Below are 18,377 nucleotides of genomic sequence, written 5' to 3'. Positions count from 1 at the left end.
AAGTGAAACTCCATCTCAAAAAAAAAAAAAAAAAAAAAGTAAATTGCATTTCTGCATAATAGAAACTAGAAAACAATCTTGAAAGAGATCTCATGAACATTAGTCATAAAAATAGCATCCTGATATAAATCTAATGAAAAACATCAAAAATATAAAACTTTACACAAAGATATTTTAAAACAACTAAATAAGTGAAGGAATACTCATATTCACAGCTAGGAAGAACTAATATATAGATGCCAATTCTTCCCTAATTGATTTATAATTTCATGCAATTTCAATGAAAATGGCAATGTGTTTTCAATGGAAGGCAAACTAATTCTAAAATTTATTTGGAAGAGAAAGGAGCATGATCAGAAGGTACTTCTGAAAAAAGAAGAAAGAGGGGAGATTTAGCTTACCAGACATAAAGACTTATTACAAAGCTATAGTAGTTAAGATAGTGTGACTATGCTATTGGTGCAAGAATAAATTAATCACGGAACATGACAGAGTGTCCAAAAATACAGTTCTGTATATGTGAAACTTTCATCAAAACAGAAGCAGCTAGCATATCTTTGCGTTAAAAAGACTATTAGTAAATGGAACCCCAAAAAAGGTCACTTATATGAAAAGAACTCTAAAAAAAACCCTAGCTCAAAAAAATAAAAAATAAACTTCAGATGAATTAAAAATATATGCTGAAAGCAAAATTTTAAAGCATTTAGAAGATGACACAGACAGATATCTTCCTAACTTTAAAGTGGGGAAGGATTATTTAAACATCAAATATAAATAATTGATACATGTGAACAAATTAAAATTGAACAACTTATATTTATTAAGAGGATCTTTTTATTTATTTATTTATTTTATTTATTATTTAGAGATGGGGTTTCGCTCTTGTTACCCAGGCTGGAGGGCAATGGTGCAATCGATCTTGGCTCACCTCCGCCTCCTGGGTTCAGATGATTCTCCTGCCTCAGCCTCCCAAGTAGCTGGGAATACCAGCACCCGCCACCATGCCCAGCTAATTTTTGTATTTTTAGTAGAGATGGTGTGTCACCAGGTTGGCCAGGCTGATCTCAAACTCCTGACCTCAGGTGATCCACCTGCCTTGGCCTCCCAATATGCTGGGATTACAGGCATGAGCCACCACGCCCAGACTAGAGGATCTTTTTAAAAGTGAAAACACAAGCTACAGACTGGGAGCAGATATTTGCAACAGATACAACTGGCAGGAGATTAACATCACGAACATACTAAAACAAAACAAAACTCAAAAATCAGTAAGATATACAGACCTATTACGTACCTACAAAAATTAAAAATAAAAAGAGAAAATCATTCTGGCCAGGCACAGTGGCTCACGCCTGTAATCCCAGCACTTTGGAAGGCCGAGGCAGGCGATCACTTGAGAGCCCAAGAGTTCAAGATCAGCCTGGGCAACATGGTGAAACCCCATCTCTACTAAAACATACAAAAATTAGCCCGGGGTGGTGGTGCACGCCTGTAGTCCCAGCTACTTGGGAAGCTGACGCACGAGAATCACCTGAACCTGGGAGGTGGAGGTTGCAGTGAGCCGCAAAGATGGCGCCACTGCACCGTAGCCTAGCTGATAGAGTGAGACTCTCCCCTCCAAAAAAAAAAAAAAGAACTTCATGGTGACTGCTGCTTGTCTACCAAAATCTGTTCTTTCATGCTGTGACCATCAAGTTATAATTAGAAACACGGCCATCCAGAAAGACTACATTTCCCAGCTTCCCTTGCAGCAAGATGTGGCCATGCTGGTTAAATAAGTGGAAAGTATATGTACTACTAAGGGCTGGGTTTGAAAACCTTGGACATGTGCTCCTTAAGGCTGATTTTCCTTCCTGTAAGCCAAAACACTGAAATACTTAAAACCTGGTTTCGAAGAGTAGGCAAGTCCTTTTATCTAGGTGATGGCAGAACCACAAGATGGAAGAAACCTTAATAATGGGGCAAAGATATCCTGGTGGCCTGGATTGGACATATCCAGTCTGTTACCCAAGAAAGAAAAAAATCTCTCTGTTTTAAAGTTACTGTTTAGGGGAGTTCTCTTTATTATAATATCTTAGCCTCTACCTTAACTAATACATTGCTCAATGCTATGTGTTTTTCAGGCTGTGAACTCTCCTCCCCTGCTAATAAGAGAAAGGCTTGACATTACCTGGTAAAGTTGAACATGCACATTCCCCATGACCCAGCAAGTACACCTAGAGAAACTCTTCTTGTACAGCAGGAGACACCTACAGCATTTTATACACTATTATTATTCATGAGAGCAAAAAAAACTATAACTCAAATGTCATATAGAATGAATCAATAGCTTGTAGTATTTTTTATGCACTGGAATATTATGCACCAGAGAAAGCACACAGTGTGGCAGTGAAATTATAGTCACATACATTAATGTAGATTAATCTTTTTTTTTTTTTTTTTTTTTTGAGACGGAGTCTCGCTGTGTCTCCCAGGCTGGAGTGCAGTGGCGTGATCTCGGCTCACTGCAAGCTCCGCCTCCCGGGTTCACGCCATTCTCCCGCCTCAGCCTCCCAAGTAGCTGAGACTACAGGCGCCCGCCACCACGCCCGGCTAGTTTTTTGTATTTTTAGTAGAGACGGGGTTTCACCATGTTAGCCAGTATAGTCTCGATCTCCTGACCTCGTGATCCACCCGCCTCGGCCTCCCAAAGTGGATTAATCTTAACATAATAATATTGAGTATAAAATTGAAGTCATAAGAATACATATTATTAATTTTTTATTAAGGAAAATTTCAAGCATACGCAAAAATAAAGAGAATAATATAATTAACCTCATGCACCCACTGATTATCAATTCATGGTATTTTATCTGTATCCCTACCTATTTCTTCCCTCCCCAAGATTATTTTCGAAAAAATCCCGGAAGTCCTAATTTCATCCATTATTACTCAGCATGTATCTTTAAAAGATAAAGATTTGTTATACATGCCAAAACACTACTACTCCAATTTTTAAAATGTATACCAATTCATCATGTTAAAAATTCAGAAAATGTTCGAATGGCCCTATATTCTTGATATATGAATGCATCCTAATCAAAACTATAGAGAAAGCTACAAAATGATAGTAAAGCTTTACAGAAAACAAGGGAATGATTAATACTATATCCAGAATTGTTGAGTGGCAGTGGCAATGAAGGGAGATTTGCTAGGAAAGGGACAATCCATGGGGGTTTCTAAGGCACTGGTAATGTTCTACTTCTTTTTTTTTTTTTTTTTTTTTGAGACGGAGTCTCGCTCTGTCGCCCAGGCTGGAGTGCAGTGGCGCGATCTCGGCTCACTGCAAGCTCCGCCTCCCGGGTTCACGCCATTCTCCTGCCTCAGCCTCCCGAGTAGCTGGGACTACAGGCGCCCACAACCGCGCCCGGCTAATTTTTTGTATTTTTAGTAGAGACGGGGTTTCACCGAGGTCTCAATCTCCTGACCTTGTGATCCGCCCGCCTCGGCCTCCCAAAGTGCTGGGATTACAGGCGTGAGCCACCGCGCCCGGCATGTTCTACTTCTTAACCTGGGTGGCTAGTACCGAGGTGTTCAAAGCCATTATTCTTTAAACTGTAAATAATCATTTTCTGTACCTGTTTGTATGTATATTTCACAAAGCAAGCCAGCAAATAAACAAGCAAGTTTGCTCTCCCAAACACACAAGCTAACTAAGCTCAAAGCAAGGAAAAACCAAAGTATATCAATGAGTTGTAAACAAACGAGAAATCTGGTTGTCCTATGGACAAATCTGATTACCAGAGGTTTGATCCAGAGGCTAAGCTTTGCTTGGATTTACCTTACCCACTACTCTACTCAAGGAGGCTGGAGTTGAAAGTCAGATTCCTACATTTGGCCTGAAAATTTACCAAAGGCCAGGTATACAGTGGCTCAAAGACGCAGAAAGTACTAACTATACTAAACAGGAAAGTTAAGCAGAAATTCCTCCTCCCGTGCATTATAGCTTGTTTTGCACATACACAATTCAGCGTATCCCTCAGGGTGCCCACGCAAAGCAATGGTGACTGGCTCACTGTGGGTGCTCAAAACTGTTAGCTCTGGTTATGACTATCTTTAATTATTATTTCACCTTCCATTTTACAGTCTTTCTTCAATTATTATAAAACAATTAACCATATCATAAAATGTTCTTCAAAAACCAGTGGTAAAGACTGCATAACATTGCATGTATAAAGTCAGTTAACAATTTACCAATGGAATTTAATTAACCATTCCCCACTGTTGGACATTTAGAATGTTTCCAGCTGTATGACTTTCTAAAGAAATTATAAACCATTTGAATTCAACTTAAAATTTTGTGGTAATAGGCCGGGCACAGAGGCTCACACCTGTAATCCCAGTACTTTGGGAGGCTGAGGTGGGTGGATCACCTGACATCAGGAGTTCGAGACCGGCCTGGCCAACATGGTGAAACCCCGTCTCTCCTAAAAATACAAAAAATTAGCCAGGTGTGGTGGCGGGCACCCGTATTCCCAGCTACTCATGAGTCTACGGCAGGAGAATTGCTCGAACCCAGGAAGTAGAGGTTGCAGTGAGCTGAGATCGTGCCATTGCACTCCAGCCTGGGCAACAAGAGTGAAACTCCATCTCAAAAAAAAAAAAAAAAAAAAGTGTGGTAATACTTGTTTGGACATCCTAGACAATTCTGAATGATCACCATGTTTATTTGCAGTATAAAGGAATTATGATTCCAAATTATTCCTCTTCTCATGTAATAAATGTTTAATGAGCCCTGTACACTAAAGGGTGTGGGAGATAGACAATGATTTCTAATATCAAAGTGCTTTCTAGTGAAACAGAAGCAAATTAGCAGTCATAAGTGAAATTTTCATTCCTACACTGATTTTAAAAGAAAATACTTTTCTCAAGACTATGAGATTAAGTCAGTGACTTTATCTGATGTCATAAGAATCTTTTTCACCCCCAGGTAAGTAAAATCCACTGACTGAACTATAGTTCTCATTTTCCATACAGCATCACTGAACAGAGGTAGAGACAATTTAAAACAAAAGTTATTCTTAAATACATGGCAGCCCAGAGCCAGGAAATGTGCTGTTAGCCTTTGTTACTTGCACTTGGATGAAAAATAATGACAAAATATAAAATCCACCTTATAATGAGCTGGGAATCTGTATGCTTTGTCTATTCTATTTCCCTTTTAAATTCCACCATGAAACTCACTCCATTCTAAAAGCACATGGCACTCTCTTAGGATAATTCAAGATGAGTCCACTTTGGAATTCATTCTGGTAAAAAGACTAGCGATTACATATTTGAATTTCAAAAACTTATCTAAATCAGAATGCAACAAGATACAGCAGATAGAACAACAGGCTGGGCAAGGTGGCTCATGCCTGTAATCTCAGCACTTTGCAAGGCCCAAGGTTCAAGCAGGCAGATCACTTGAGCTTAGGAGTTTGAAACCAGCAACATGGCCAAAACCCTTTCTCTACAAAAAATACAAAAATCATCCAGGCATGATGGCAGGTGCCTATAGTCCCAGCTACACCGGAGGCTGAGGTGGCAGGATCACCTGAGCCTGGGGAGGGCGAGGCTGCAGTGAGCTGAGCCGAGATTGGGTCACTGTGCTCCAGCCTGAGCAACGGAGTGAGACCCTGCCTCAAAAAAAAAAAAAAAAAAAAAAAAAAACCAAAAAACCAAAAAACAAAAAACAGTAGATGGAAAGAAAACCAGCATTAAACAGATAACAATTACTAACATTTATTGACTACTATGTGCCAAGCCTGTGATAAATGTTTTCCTCACTGCAATCTCACAAAGACAACAAGGAGGCCAGGTGCAGTGGCTCACGCCTGTAATCCCAGCACTTGGGGAAGCTGAGGTGGGTGGATCGCTTGAGGTCAGGAGTTCGAGACCAGCCTGGCCAACATAGTAAAACTCTGTCTCTCCTAAAAATACAAAAACATTAGCTGGGCATGGTGGAGCATGCCTGTAATCCTAGCTGCTTGGGAGGCTGAGGTAGGAGGATCACTTGAATCTGAGAGTCACACGACTGCACTCCAGCCTGGGTGACAGAGCAAGACTCGGTCTAAAAAAAAAGAAAAAGAAAGAAAATTTAAAAAGACAACAAGGTAAATACTATGATTTTCCCTATTTTACAGATGAAGAAATTGACTCTTAGAGGTCACACAACTAATCAGTGACAAGGCTAGACTGCTAACACCAAAGTTCCTGCTTTTTTAAAAAAATTATTTATTTATTTTTTAAAAATTAGAGATGGTGTCTCGCCATGTTGACCAGGCTGGTCTCAAACTCCTGGTCTCAAGTGATCCTTCCATCTCTGCCTCCCAAAGTGCTGAAATTACAGGTGTGACCCACCGTGCTTGGCCCAGAATTCCTGGTTTTAAACACCACGTTCTGTTTCTTTCCAGTCTAACACATCAACAGGGGAGAGTAAATAATGCTGTCAATAAATTAGAAAGTAGTTCTGAGCTGACAAAAATCCCTGTACATAACTGTCTCTAATCCAAACTTCTTTTTTTTCGAGATGGAGTCTCACTCTGTCGCCCAGGCTGGAGTGCAGTGGCACAATGTCAGCTTACTGCAACCTCCGCCTCCTAGGTTCAAGCGATTCTCGTGCCTCAGCCTCCAGAGTAGCTGGGATTATAGATGCATGCCACCACACCAGCTAATTTTTGTGTTTTTAGTAGAGACGAGGCTTCACCATGTTGCCCAGGCTGGTCTCAAACTCCTGGGCTCAAGCAATCCACCCACCTCGGCCTCCCAAAGTGCTAGGATTGATTACAGGCATGAGCTACCATGCCCAGACTCTAATCCAAATTTCTGCCTTCAAACTGCTAAAGCATAAACAGACTAATTAGACAAACAATTTATTCCCTTTTCTTTATTGTTGTTTGAATTGAAGTAAAAATAGGTAGCACGAATAAAAAATTTTAAACTGTCTCTCCTTGGCCAGGCACGGTGGCTCATGCCCATAATCCCAGCACTTTGGGACGCTGACGCAGGAGTTCAGGAGTTTGAGACCAGTCTGGGCAACATGGCGAAACCCTATCTTTACAAAAAAAAAAAAAAAAAAAAAAAAAAAGCCAGGTATGGTGGTGTGTACCTACAGTCCCATCTACTTGGAGTGCTGAGGCAGAAGAATCGCTTGACCCCAGGAGGTCAAGGCTGCAGTGAGCCTTGTTCACCCACTGCACTCTAGCCTGGGTGACAAAGTGAGACCCTGTCTTGAAGAAAAAAAAAAAAAAAAAGAAATTGTCTGGCCAATTTACAAAGACTCTAAAACCCAGAACAGACTTGAAGTTGTCTGACTCCTAAACTGGTCAACATAGCACAGGAGTAAACAAACCAATCTAGATTGTCAGAGCTGAGATTTACTATCCTGTATTATAATCCAGCCCTCATGTGTTTCAGAAGGTCATGCTTTGCTCAAAATTTTCTCTAAAACTATCCCTTAATATATTCTGAAGTTCATGAAACTAATCGGGTTTTCAGGGCACTGTAAAGGCCTTGTTGCAGTAGCTGCAATTAGCTTCAGCAAAACATCAAGCAAATCACATTTGTACATATTAACCATGTTGTTTTTCTAGACCTTAAAAGCCACCATGTGAAGCTGCTGCCTGGGTATTGTGGTCTCTTGAAATGGTCCTGGTGAAAAAAACAACTTAGTTAGAGTTAATCAATGTAATTAACTCCTGTTCACAGACGATGGTTTCTACGCTCTCTTAGGTCCAACAATGACTCCATCAATGAATGCAAAGTCTAAATAGGTAACTGTTCTATCTCCTATTTAGATATCTACTTTGTGAGGAATCTAAAAGTGAATTCTCGCTACTGAAAAGAAGATAACCTGGGTTCTGGTCCCAGGTATGTCACTGTTAATTGTGTAACTCTATCATTAAGCCTCCCTGCATCATGTAATGACTGGGTTGGAGAAAAAAATGTTACAGGTCCCTCCCAGCTATAAAGTTTTAATTCGTAACTTAAATTGCTGTCACTTCCAATTCTATGTTAGAAGAAAGAACATAAGATGCAGACACAGTTGCACCATGGCATGATGCAAGGCCATACCAAATCAAATTGGCATTTCCTCATGTTCCATCTGCTACTAAAATGTATTATTTGTATGTCAGGCTGCAGAGTGGTCAAAGAACAACAGATTTTCTTGGCACTCCCTATACATTTTGCATGTAGATAAATATGGTGCTATCTCTAGGAAAATACTACAAATAATAACTGTCAATTCTTAGCAACTAGCAACATACATTATTAAAAACAAACACAGTCTTTCATCTATAAGTTCCACTTCACAAAACATGTCTTTTTGAGTATTTTTCGTTCCCATATGCGTGGCTCCACAATAGTTTTGCTGCGGAATACAAGAATTACATAGATCACTAAAGTCCATAGATAATCTCAAAACCTTCTGTTAGCCAATTATTCAATCCCTTCCACTGCTATACTAGTTGCCAGAGATGCTAACAAATAGCATAGTCAACTGGTTTGGGTTTCATACACTTTTCAAGACATGCTTGCTTTTTAATGGCCTATTCGAACAAGAGATTTATTTCTCTTAATTCTAAGTCTTTGAGAATTTGACCAAGAGGCATGAAATGCTCAATTCATTCTTTAAAACTGTTGCTTGGGGTCCCCTTTTGTCCCCGATTCAAACCTATCCATTGTTTAACCACTTGTATCATTCCTGAATCTTCTCTGTCTTACGATTCTGTGCTACACTTCTCTGCATGTGGTTTTGATTACTGTTTTTTCTGTATTCTTTATTGTATTATATTTTAATTCTCCAAGAACTCAATTTATACAGTGTCCATGAACTTATGAAATAAAAGTGAAAGCAAAAATGATTCTCCCCAAAACAGAGCAGCCAAGAGAAAACTTAAAAAGCTTGAAAATTTTATGAAGCAATTAATATGAACTGATATGACATCTTCAACTAGAGTCAAAGACACTTAGGATTACAAAAATTAGTCAGGCATGGTGGTGTGCGCCTGTAGTCCCAGCTACTTGGGAGGCTGAGGCACGAGAATCACTTGAACTTGGACTTGAACCCAGAAGGCGGAGGTTGCAGTGAGCCATGATCATGCCACTGCACTCCAGCTTGGGTGACAGAGTGAGACTGTGTCTCAAAAAGAAAAAAAAAAAAACAAAGACACTTAGGATGAAGAGAATTCCAACTCCTTATCTTATAGATAAGAAAACCAAAACCCAGAGAGAGGCTAAGTGACTTGCCCAAAATTATACACACAACTAGATACATCTATGATCTTATACACAAAATTACAAATTATCACCAGGAATAGTTCTTTTCACAGTTAAGAATAGCCCCTTGAAGTCTGTTCCCAAAACCTGTGCAGGCAGCCACAATGGCGAAATTCCATATCTGTGCCAGATGCAGTGGCTCATGCCTATAATCTCAGCATTTTGGGATGCTGAGGCGGGCAGATCACCTGAGGTCAGGAGTTCGAGACCAGCCTGGCCAACGTGTCGAAATCCCATCTCTACTAAAAATACAAAAATTTGCTGGGCATGGTGGTGTGTGCATGTAATTCCAACTACTCCGGAGGCTAAGGCAGGAGAATCACTTGAACCCAGGAGGCGGAGGTTGCAGTGAGCCGAGATCACGCCACTGCACTCTGGCTTGGGCGGCAGAGTGATTCTCCATTTTATGTGTGTATGTGTATATATATATCTCCTATTTAGATATCTATCTATCTATATATATATAAAAGATATATATACACACATACACATACATATATATATATATAAAAAAATAAAAAATAAAAAAAATTCCATATCTGAAGTCATTCCTTTAGGTCAAAACATTATCTCAAAAATTCCGAGATAAATAGAGTTGTTATTAGGGAAAATGGGAGAGAGTAAGAGAGGAAAATATTCTAGGGTGTTAGGTTCTAAGTTAGAACGTCAAAAAACATACATATAATCAGAATGACTCTTGAAATCACCCACACACCTAAGTCACCTAGAGAGTCCAATATGTATGTTTATTAATTGTGTTCTTCTTGAGACGGAGTCTCGCTCTGTCAGCCAGTCTGGAGTGCAGTGGTGCAATTTCAGCTCACTGTAACTTCTGCCTCCTGGGTTCAAGCAATTCTCCTGACTCAGTCTCCAGAGTAGCTGAGATTACAGGCATGCACCACCACATCCAGCTAATTTTTGTATTTTTAGTAGAGACAGGGTTTCACCATGTTGGCCAGGCTGGTCTCAACCTCAAGTGATCCGCCCACCTTGGCCTCCCAAGGTGCTGGGATTCCAGGCTTGAGCCACCGTGCCTGGCCTAGGCTTATGTCTTAATGAGTTCCACAGAGCTAGGTTTTTCTTCAGCAATAGAACAGAATTTTTTTTTTTTTTATCGTCAGATAAAGTTGCTGACTGTAATTTAAAAAGCAGGTTGTTCCAAATACATATACCTTTGTTTATTTATTTATTTATTTATTAGACAGAGTCTCATTCTGTCACCCAGGCTGGAGTGCAGTGATGTGATCTCAGCTCACTGTAACCTCTGCCTCCTGGGTTCAAGTGGAACCACAGGCACACTGGGACCACAGGTGTGTGCCACCACACCTAGCTAATTTTTGTATTTTTTGGTAGAGATGTGGTTTATCTACCAAAATGTTGGCCAGGCTGGTCTCGGACTCCTGACCCCAAGTGATCTGCCTGCCTCAGCCTCCCAAAATGCTGAGATTACAGGCATGCACCACTGCATCTGGCCCCAAAACACAGACCTTTAAATAACAGACAGCACTCTGCGAGGGTAGAGAAAAACCAGAGTCTTGTCTCCCATGCTGTCCTTACTAAGGGGCCTACTCTCCCTGCATTGGACAGCTGGCCTCATGCACTATTTGCCTGTTATTTTTCTCCCACTCTCTTCTTGATTTGCCTAGAAGTACCAGGTGAATTTGTGCCATTTAATGCTTATATGATCTGACTCCGTGATATTCCCTTATTCCCACTTTTGTGTATGGATGTAGTGATCTAGGTTAGATACTGGATGTGTAGGTTACTGAAGGAGGAGGTAAAGCCTGGACACAGGGCAGGCAGGTACGGTGAAGAGTCCTAAAGCAGCCTAGGGACTTGTGGGTGTGTGGAAGGGAGAAGTGTTGAAGGAAATAGGGAGAAGGTCACTGGCTGTGGGAGAGACTTAGTTCCAAATGTGATTTTCACCACGTTCATGATTTTTCTTCCATTTGAATTTGACAGACACATTGCAACACATCCCATTTCGCTGATTTTCCAATAAGGATTTGATCACTGGCAAGTGACCTTACAGCAAAGATAAAGAAATCAACATTTGGAAGTGCATTTGCCAATTAGAGCTCCAGGCGGCAGAAAAACCAGACCGCCACCCCTTGAAGACCTGCCACAAAGAGCCATGTGGAAAAACTGCACAGAGAAATGGTGGTTGTGAACAAGAGTACTGCCTTGGAATGAAAGGTTTTAGGCTATGTTGGACTCACCGAAAAAAGAAAGGTTAGTCTCATTAGAAAGTTTACCTGGCTCTAAGAAAATAACGGCTAACACAACTTCCATAGCAATAAAACAAGTTCCTGTAAGTATAAATTATCATAATTCCAAGCAGACAAAAATCTGTGTCTACTGAACAATGTTTAGCTTAACTCCGTTATAGGGGTCAGCCTAAAGATAACCTAAGTTATCTTGCATATTGTGTCTGCTGTGGCCACAATGAGTTGGTCTCGATTCACACTGGATGATACAGGATTTCTCCACCAGGTCCTCTCACTGGACTCCAGGCATTTTTACAACTTGACCACACAAAAGAACACTCAGGCTGCTCCTCCCTTGCTCAAGGGAAGTACAGTAATGCCTTTCTCCGTAACCCTTTCATAAGACTGTGCATAGACAAACACAGGTGTGTACATAACAATCTTTATGAACTTTGCATTGAATGTGTCAAAGAACAGCGGGCGATCCCAACATTCCATCCATTGTCTCAATCAGGAAAGCTACTCCTGAGACATCAGGAAGGAGGAGGAAAAAATTCAACTAACATATGTTTACGAAACACTTCAGCAGCAAAAAATACTTGTATTGGAGAGAAAATATATTTTTTTTAATCACAAGGCATAGAAAGTAAAAATAATTAATCAGCCTTAATTAGGTTTCCTTCATTAGTTGACAATGCAAATCGATTGAAACTACTACTCAAATATTCAAACCTTCATTTTACATGCAAGTGGCTTCCAGCAAATGATAAAGCAATATTCCCATGTGAATGTGAAAGATGGCAATGAATTCTGGCCCATTATAAAGGAGGAGTCAGATTCCACTAGTCACTGCTTCGTTTAACTGCCAGGCTTTCAGGGAGCTATTTAATAAAAGGGGGACTCGCCCTAATAAATTGTGAGCGGTGTAAATAGGTGAGCGGTGTAAATACCTGAAATAGCCTGCACTCAATGAGGCTGGAGACCGCGTGGGGTTCACAGACTTTACAAATATGATTCCGTAAAAAAATTACGTAGTGACAATCATACTATTTAAAAAGAATAATGACGGTGATAATAATAGCTGGACAGGATGCATCTCTGCTGTCTGCTTCCCACAGAAGTTGCCCAGCTGAAGGTGGTTAAGTTAAAGCCAGTCCTCTCCCCATTGGAGATGCGGGCTGGCAGCTGGCGAGGGGAGGTCACCGGTTTCCAGCTTCCCGTGGGTTTGACGGGACTGGGATTGCAACTGGGAACTAAGTGACTTGTAGGAAGCCCGGGTGGCTCAGCCAGGGCTCGAGCTGTCCCCTCACCACCTTCCTCCCACGCAGACACCAAGTTAGAAACGCAACTCCACAAGCACAATGACAAGAAGGCACACAAAAGGAGCAAGGCAGCCGCTCCCATCCTTACCTTTGACTTGACTTTCATACTCGGCTATGATCTCTTTGTCCTTCTTGAATCGGCTCGGGGTGGACATTATCCAGCTGTTCTGGGTTTGCTTTCAATGGGCAAGTTCTGTTCAGTGGTCACAACCAGTTCTCCTTGGAGAGGCAGAGTTGTACTCTCACACGCCGGGAATCCAGAGGCAGCGCCGACCCGAGGGAAGGGAGGAGGGAGAGGAGAGGGAGGAGGAGGAGGGAAAAAGGAGCGAGTAGAGAGGACTAGATTAGCCCGGGCGCTGGCACCATACTCTCGGAATTGAGCTCCGTCGGTGATCCCAGGGAATCCCCGGGGTCGGGGCTGGAGAGGCCGGACACGCAGGCAAACTCCAGCGAGCGAGTGGCGGGGGACGTCTCCCTGCCCACCTCGCCGAGAGCCCAGCCACTTCCTCTACGGCCGCTGGGCGGGCGCGGGGCTCGCGCCGGCGCTCCGCACCATTGTTCGAGACACGCACCGGGCGCCCGGGACAGGACCAGCGGCGGAGAGCAGGCGCCGGGAACGCGCCCAGGTCGAGCGCCACAACCCTCCCTTCCTGCCTCCAGCCGCCGGCTCCGGCGCTCAATGGTCCCGCCCGGGCTGGGGATGCTGCTGCCACGGCCGCCGCTCCTCTGCCCGCAGACACCGCCGCTACCGCTCGGCAGGCGAAAGGAATCGCAATCCTAACGCGAGTCCCCGCTGCTGCTGGGAGGGTGAAGGCGGCGACGCTCAGACGCGCCCTGGGCACAGCTCCGGCGGAGTTTAGGTCTCTAGAGCCGGCGCCGCGAGAGGCCTCTGCCTCCCTGGCCGCGGTGCGCCGAGGCTGCCTTTCTCTGCGTCCCCCTTTCCGCTGCTGCCCCCAGGAGGCCGCCGGTGACAGGCACACTCGCACACGCACGCGGGAGCCGCGCCCCCGGCGGCCGCAAAGTTGAGGATGCACATACGGCTCGCGCCTCGCGGGCGCCCGGCGAGCGATCTGCGGGCGGCGGCTGCTCCGGGCTCCGCCAGGCGGGGCTAGGCTCGCGGGAGCGGACGGCGCTCGGGTCTGTGCCCTTCTCCGTCCAAGCCCCCGCCCCTGCTCCGCGAGGAAACGCCTGGCTGGTCCGGGAAGATGGATGCCTGTTGTGGCCAACCGCAGCCCGGCCCCGCGCGCCGAGCCCAGGAGGCCGTGGGCGGTGCCCCCCGCACCTCTCCGCCGAGGCGCCGCTTCACCGCTGGCCGAGGTCGTGGCTCCGGCTGCAGGAAAACCTCTTCCCGACCTGTGGGACCGCCTTCGGGCTCTGGCGGGGGCTCTGGTGGGGCTTTTGCCAGAATCTAATGGGGAAGTCCAGAGTTGGATGTCTCCATGACACAAAGGGACGTTACTCCGAGACACTGGACCCCAGTAGAAAAACTGAACACTGAATTGTGAATGACCTGGCTGTTAATCCAAAAAGCGCGAAGCTCTTCAATCGAGGCGGAGAAAAACACCCACCTTGAACACCATATCCTCTATTCCTACAAGTAACTAGGGAAGCTAGGATGGTGGGAAAGCGACGGTATGGGAAGTCACACGGTGTTGTTCGCTTACTTATTTATTTACTAAACTCCAGATTTTATTCCGATTTTACTAATGTTTTCTACTAGAGTCATTTCTGTTCCAAGATCCAACACAGGACGCCACATTTCACTTAGTACTTTTACAATTTTTTTTTCTTTGTTTTGGGTTTTTTTGTTTTTTTTTGTTGTTGTTGTTGTTTTGTTTTTGTTTTTGTTTTTTCAGACAGAGTCTCAGTCTCGCCCAGGCTGGAGTGCAGGGGCACGATCTCTGCTTACTGCAACCTCCGCCTCCCGGGTTCAAGTGATTCTCCTGGTTCAGCCTCAAGAGTGGTGTGACTACAGGCACCCGCCACTATGCCTGGGTAATTTTTGTATTTTTAGTAGAGAAAGGGTTTTGCCATGTTGTCTAGGCTGGTCTTGAACTCCTGACCTCAAGTGATCCGCTCACCTCGGCCTCCCAAAGTGGTGGGATTACAGGTGTGAGCCATGGCGCCCAGCCTCATTTTTAACAGATACCTTTTACAAGATCTGTCATGTCTAGTCTCTTTTTATTTTATTTGTTTATTTTCATTTTAGTACACACGGGGGTCTCCCTATGTTGTCCAGGCTGATCTGAAACTCTAGTCTCTTTTTGAACAATATAACGAAGAATTTACCTTGCCATCCTCGCATGGTTCAGGTGTTATTTGTGTTAAGTACTTTAAATCCATACTTGCCAGCCTGTTAAACTTTTTTATTCTTTTTTTTTTTTTTTTGTAGAGATGAGGCCTTGCTCTATTGCCCAGGCCGGTCTCAAACTCCCGGCCTCAAAAGATTCTGGCTGGGCACGGTGGCTCACGCCTGTAATCCCAGCACTTTGGGAGACCGAGGTGGGCAGATCACGAGGTCAAGAGTTCGAGACCAGCCTGGCCAACATGGTGAAACCCCGTCTCTACTAAAAATACAAAAATTAGCCGGGCATGGTGGCATGTGCTTGTAATCCCAGCTACTCAGGAGGCTGAAGCAGGAGAATCACTTGAACCCAGAGGGTGGAGGTTGCAGTGAGCCGAGATTGCACCACTGCACTCCAGCCTGGGCGACAGAGCAAGACTCCTTCTCAAAAAAACAAAAACAAACAAACAAAACAACAACAACAAAAATTCTCCAACCTCAGCCTCCCAAAGCACTGGGATTACAGCCATCAGCCACCACACCTGGTTTTGTTAGCCTTTTTGTCTCACAGTTACCACTTGAGATATTTACTGACTCCCTTCAAATCAATTCTCAAATATTATGGACCTGATTTCTCAAAATGATGTGTCCGAAGGCGTGTCCCCTATCAAGTGTTTTCCCTGCAAGATCTAAAGAAAGTAGGGACTTTTAGACTTTGATCATTCTTTCATGTATCCAGTGGTCGGCTCTCCAGTTCTTAACTGTGTGCCAAACACCAACCTAGGAACTAGGGGATTCAGAGATTAACACTGCCGGAAAGGATCATACAGTCTATTATTGTATAAATAAATAATTACAAGAGGTACAATAATGCTGTGAGAGAGAGAAATACTCCCAGTCTTGGGAGCACTGGGGATGGAAAAACAGACTGCAAAAGAGGATTGGGTGTAAGAGTTCGCAGAGGAGTGGTATTTGAGCTGGATTTAAAGGATGAATAGTAAGTAGCTGGCAACTTTAGGGAGGCAAAGGGATGCATTCCAGGGAAAAGGAAGAGTGTTATACTCTAGAGGAATTGCAAATAGAGTGACAAGATATCTTCCACTAAGATACCAGATCTCTGATAGATGGTGAAAAATAATGTAAAATTTTTAATATATGTATATGCATGTGTCAGCTGATAGTATGTGGACATTGTTAATCGCACTGCTTTTTTAAAATTTAATTTTAGCAAATTTTTTTTTTACTTTATAACAACAGAATATATGTAAAGAAAATATGCCAATTTTTTTTTTTTTTTTTTTTTTTTAGTTTTTTTTCATTTTACCATACAGGCGGTTATACTATGGCACCCCTGGCTGCCCTAATTTCACGTGGAGTTGTCTTATGTGAGAGTGTACGGTGAAGAGAGAGCAGAGGCTGGAAAGGAAGGTCAGGGCCAGCTGGGAGAGTCCTCCTGTGCCATGCTAAGATCTTGGACACAGTTCTGCAGACAGCAGGGAGCCTTTTACGTAGAGAAGCATCACGATCAGATTTGTGTTTTATAAAGATAACTTTTGGCAGTGTAGAAGGATGGGTTAGCCAATAGAGAAAGAGAGGCCAGGCAGGCAGCCCACTTAGGTGATAATCATAGTCACATCTAAATGGAATTCATATCCATGGTGCTGTTGGGATTTGTTTCATATTTGCACCTGGGAAGGACAAGTTGACAGCAGAGATTGCAGCACCTAGAAATGAATTGTTGCCTGAGTCTAGACCTAAACCAGTGTGTTGCAAACAAGCCCCAGAGACAGGGTGCCCAGAGGTGAATCCTAAATCTGCTCTTTCCTAAGGGATCTGGTAAAAATTACTATTTCTCTCTAGGCCTTAATTTGTAAAATGGGTTACAGACTATCCTCATCTGTAAAATTGGTTAATGCCTAAGTCCTGGGGATGTTATAAGCACTTACTGAGATGAACCCTTTAAAGTACTTGTAGGCCATGGTATACACCCAGTGAGTATTAGTTATCTTTACTATTATTATCTCAGTTTTACTCTTCCTAATAGAAAGCTATCTAAAAATCAGAGATAGGCTGGGCATGGCGGCTCATGCCATAATCTAAACACTTCAGGAGGCTGAGGTGGGAGGATTGCTTGAGCCCAGGGGTACAAGACCAGCCTCATTTCTACAAAGAATAAATAAAGATCAGAGATAATATTTCATCTTTAATTTTATTATGGTGTCCAATACACAGTCAATAAAATGTATCGAATATTAATGCCACCATTGGTAGGCCACCATTTTACTGTTGTTGAAGATGGGATATACCCATTAAGGTAAGAATTTTGCACACATTCTCAGAAGAACCCTACATGGTGGACACCATTGTCCTCATTTTACAGATAAGAATCTGGAGGCTCAGAAAGTTCAGTAAATGTCTGGCCTGGCAGAGTCAGAATTCCAGTTCACATCTGCCTATCTCCAAAGTAGGTACTCTTTCCAACTTTCCATTCTGCTTCCTATGAACTTACGATTCCTTTAAACTTGTGAAGTGAGTTCAAATAAATAAAATGTGTGTGACTGAGTCATGGGTTTCTATTGGTGGATCTCTTTTCTGATCCAGCTGTTTAGTGTAATGAACAAGTCAATTCGTCTTTCCATTATTTTCTTTTAACTTTTTTTTTTTTTTTGACACAGAGTCTCGCTTGCCCAGGTTGGAGTGCAGTGACATGATCTCAGCTCACTGTAGCCTCCACCTCCTGGGTTCAAGTGATTGTCCTGCCTCAGCCTCCCGAGTAGCTGGGACTACAGGCGCCCGCCACCTCGCCCGGTTAGTTTTTCGTATTTTTAGTAGAGATGGGATTTCACCATGTTGGCCAGGCTAGACTCGAACTCCTGGCCTCTGGTGATCCGCCCATCTAGCCCTCCCAAAGTGCTGGGATTACAGGCATGAGCCACTGCGCCCAGCCAGTATTTCTGTAATTTTCATTTTTCAGATTTTCTTTATCTTTCCCATAGTTAAGAACCCATTTCAGTTTACAAAGTTGGGTATGGAGAATGCCTATGATTTAAAATCCAGAAAGCCAGGGTGACCCGTTTGGGAGACAGGCAACCCTGGTTCTGGCTCTCCCGCCAGTTCTCTGTGACTTTGCTCCACCTTGTGGTAGCTCTTTTCTAGCTCTAAAACAAGAAAGACTGCACTTGGCCCCAGAAAACCTGCCTCTCCCCTGCCACACTCCCATTCTTTAGGGACATGTGAGAAATCTGGAGTGCCTGATGGTTGGGA

The 18,377-nt window shown here is 43.2% G+C and overlaps 1 protein-coding gene across 3 annotated transcripts in view; it reads right to left on the bottom strand.

Annotated features, from left to right (window-relative positions):
* Nucleotides 1–13,097, bottom strand: part of SRGAP1 (SLIT-ROBO Rho GTPase activating protein 1) — a 303,543-nt gene extending 290,446 nt beyond the window's left edge. For all 3 annotated transcript variants that reach the window (XR_013401199.1, XM_015152203.3, XM_015152204.3), the window contains exon 1: nt 12,918–13,097. Coding sequence is in view for 2 of the 3 variants with exons in the window: in XM_015152203.3 (XP_015007689.1) it covers nt 12,918–12,984 (67 nt within the window). In the remaining variant the exon portion in view is untranslated. The remainder of the gene's footprint in view (nt 1–12,917) is intronic.
* Nucleotides 13,098–18,377: the final 5,280 nt, after the last annotated feature.

The sequence above is a fragment of the Macaca mulatta genome, chromosome 11 (assembly GCF_049350105.2).
Source record: "Macaca mulatta isolate MMU2019108-1 chromosome 11, T2T-MMU8v2.0, whole genome shotgun sequence".
NCBI lineage: Eukaryota > Metazoa > Chordata > Mammalia > Primates > Cercopithecidae > Macaca > Macaca mulatta.
The sequence above is the reverse complement of the archived record's forward strand: the minus strand, read 5'-3'. Positions and strand labels throughout refer to the sequence as shown.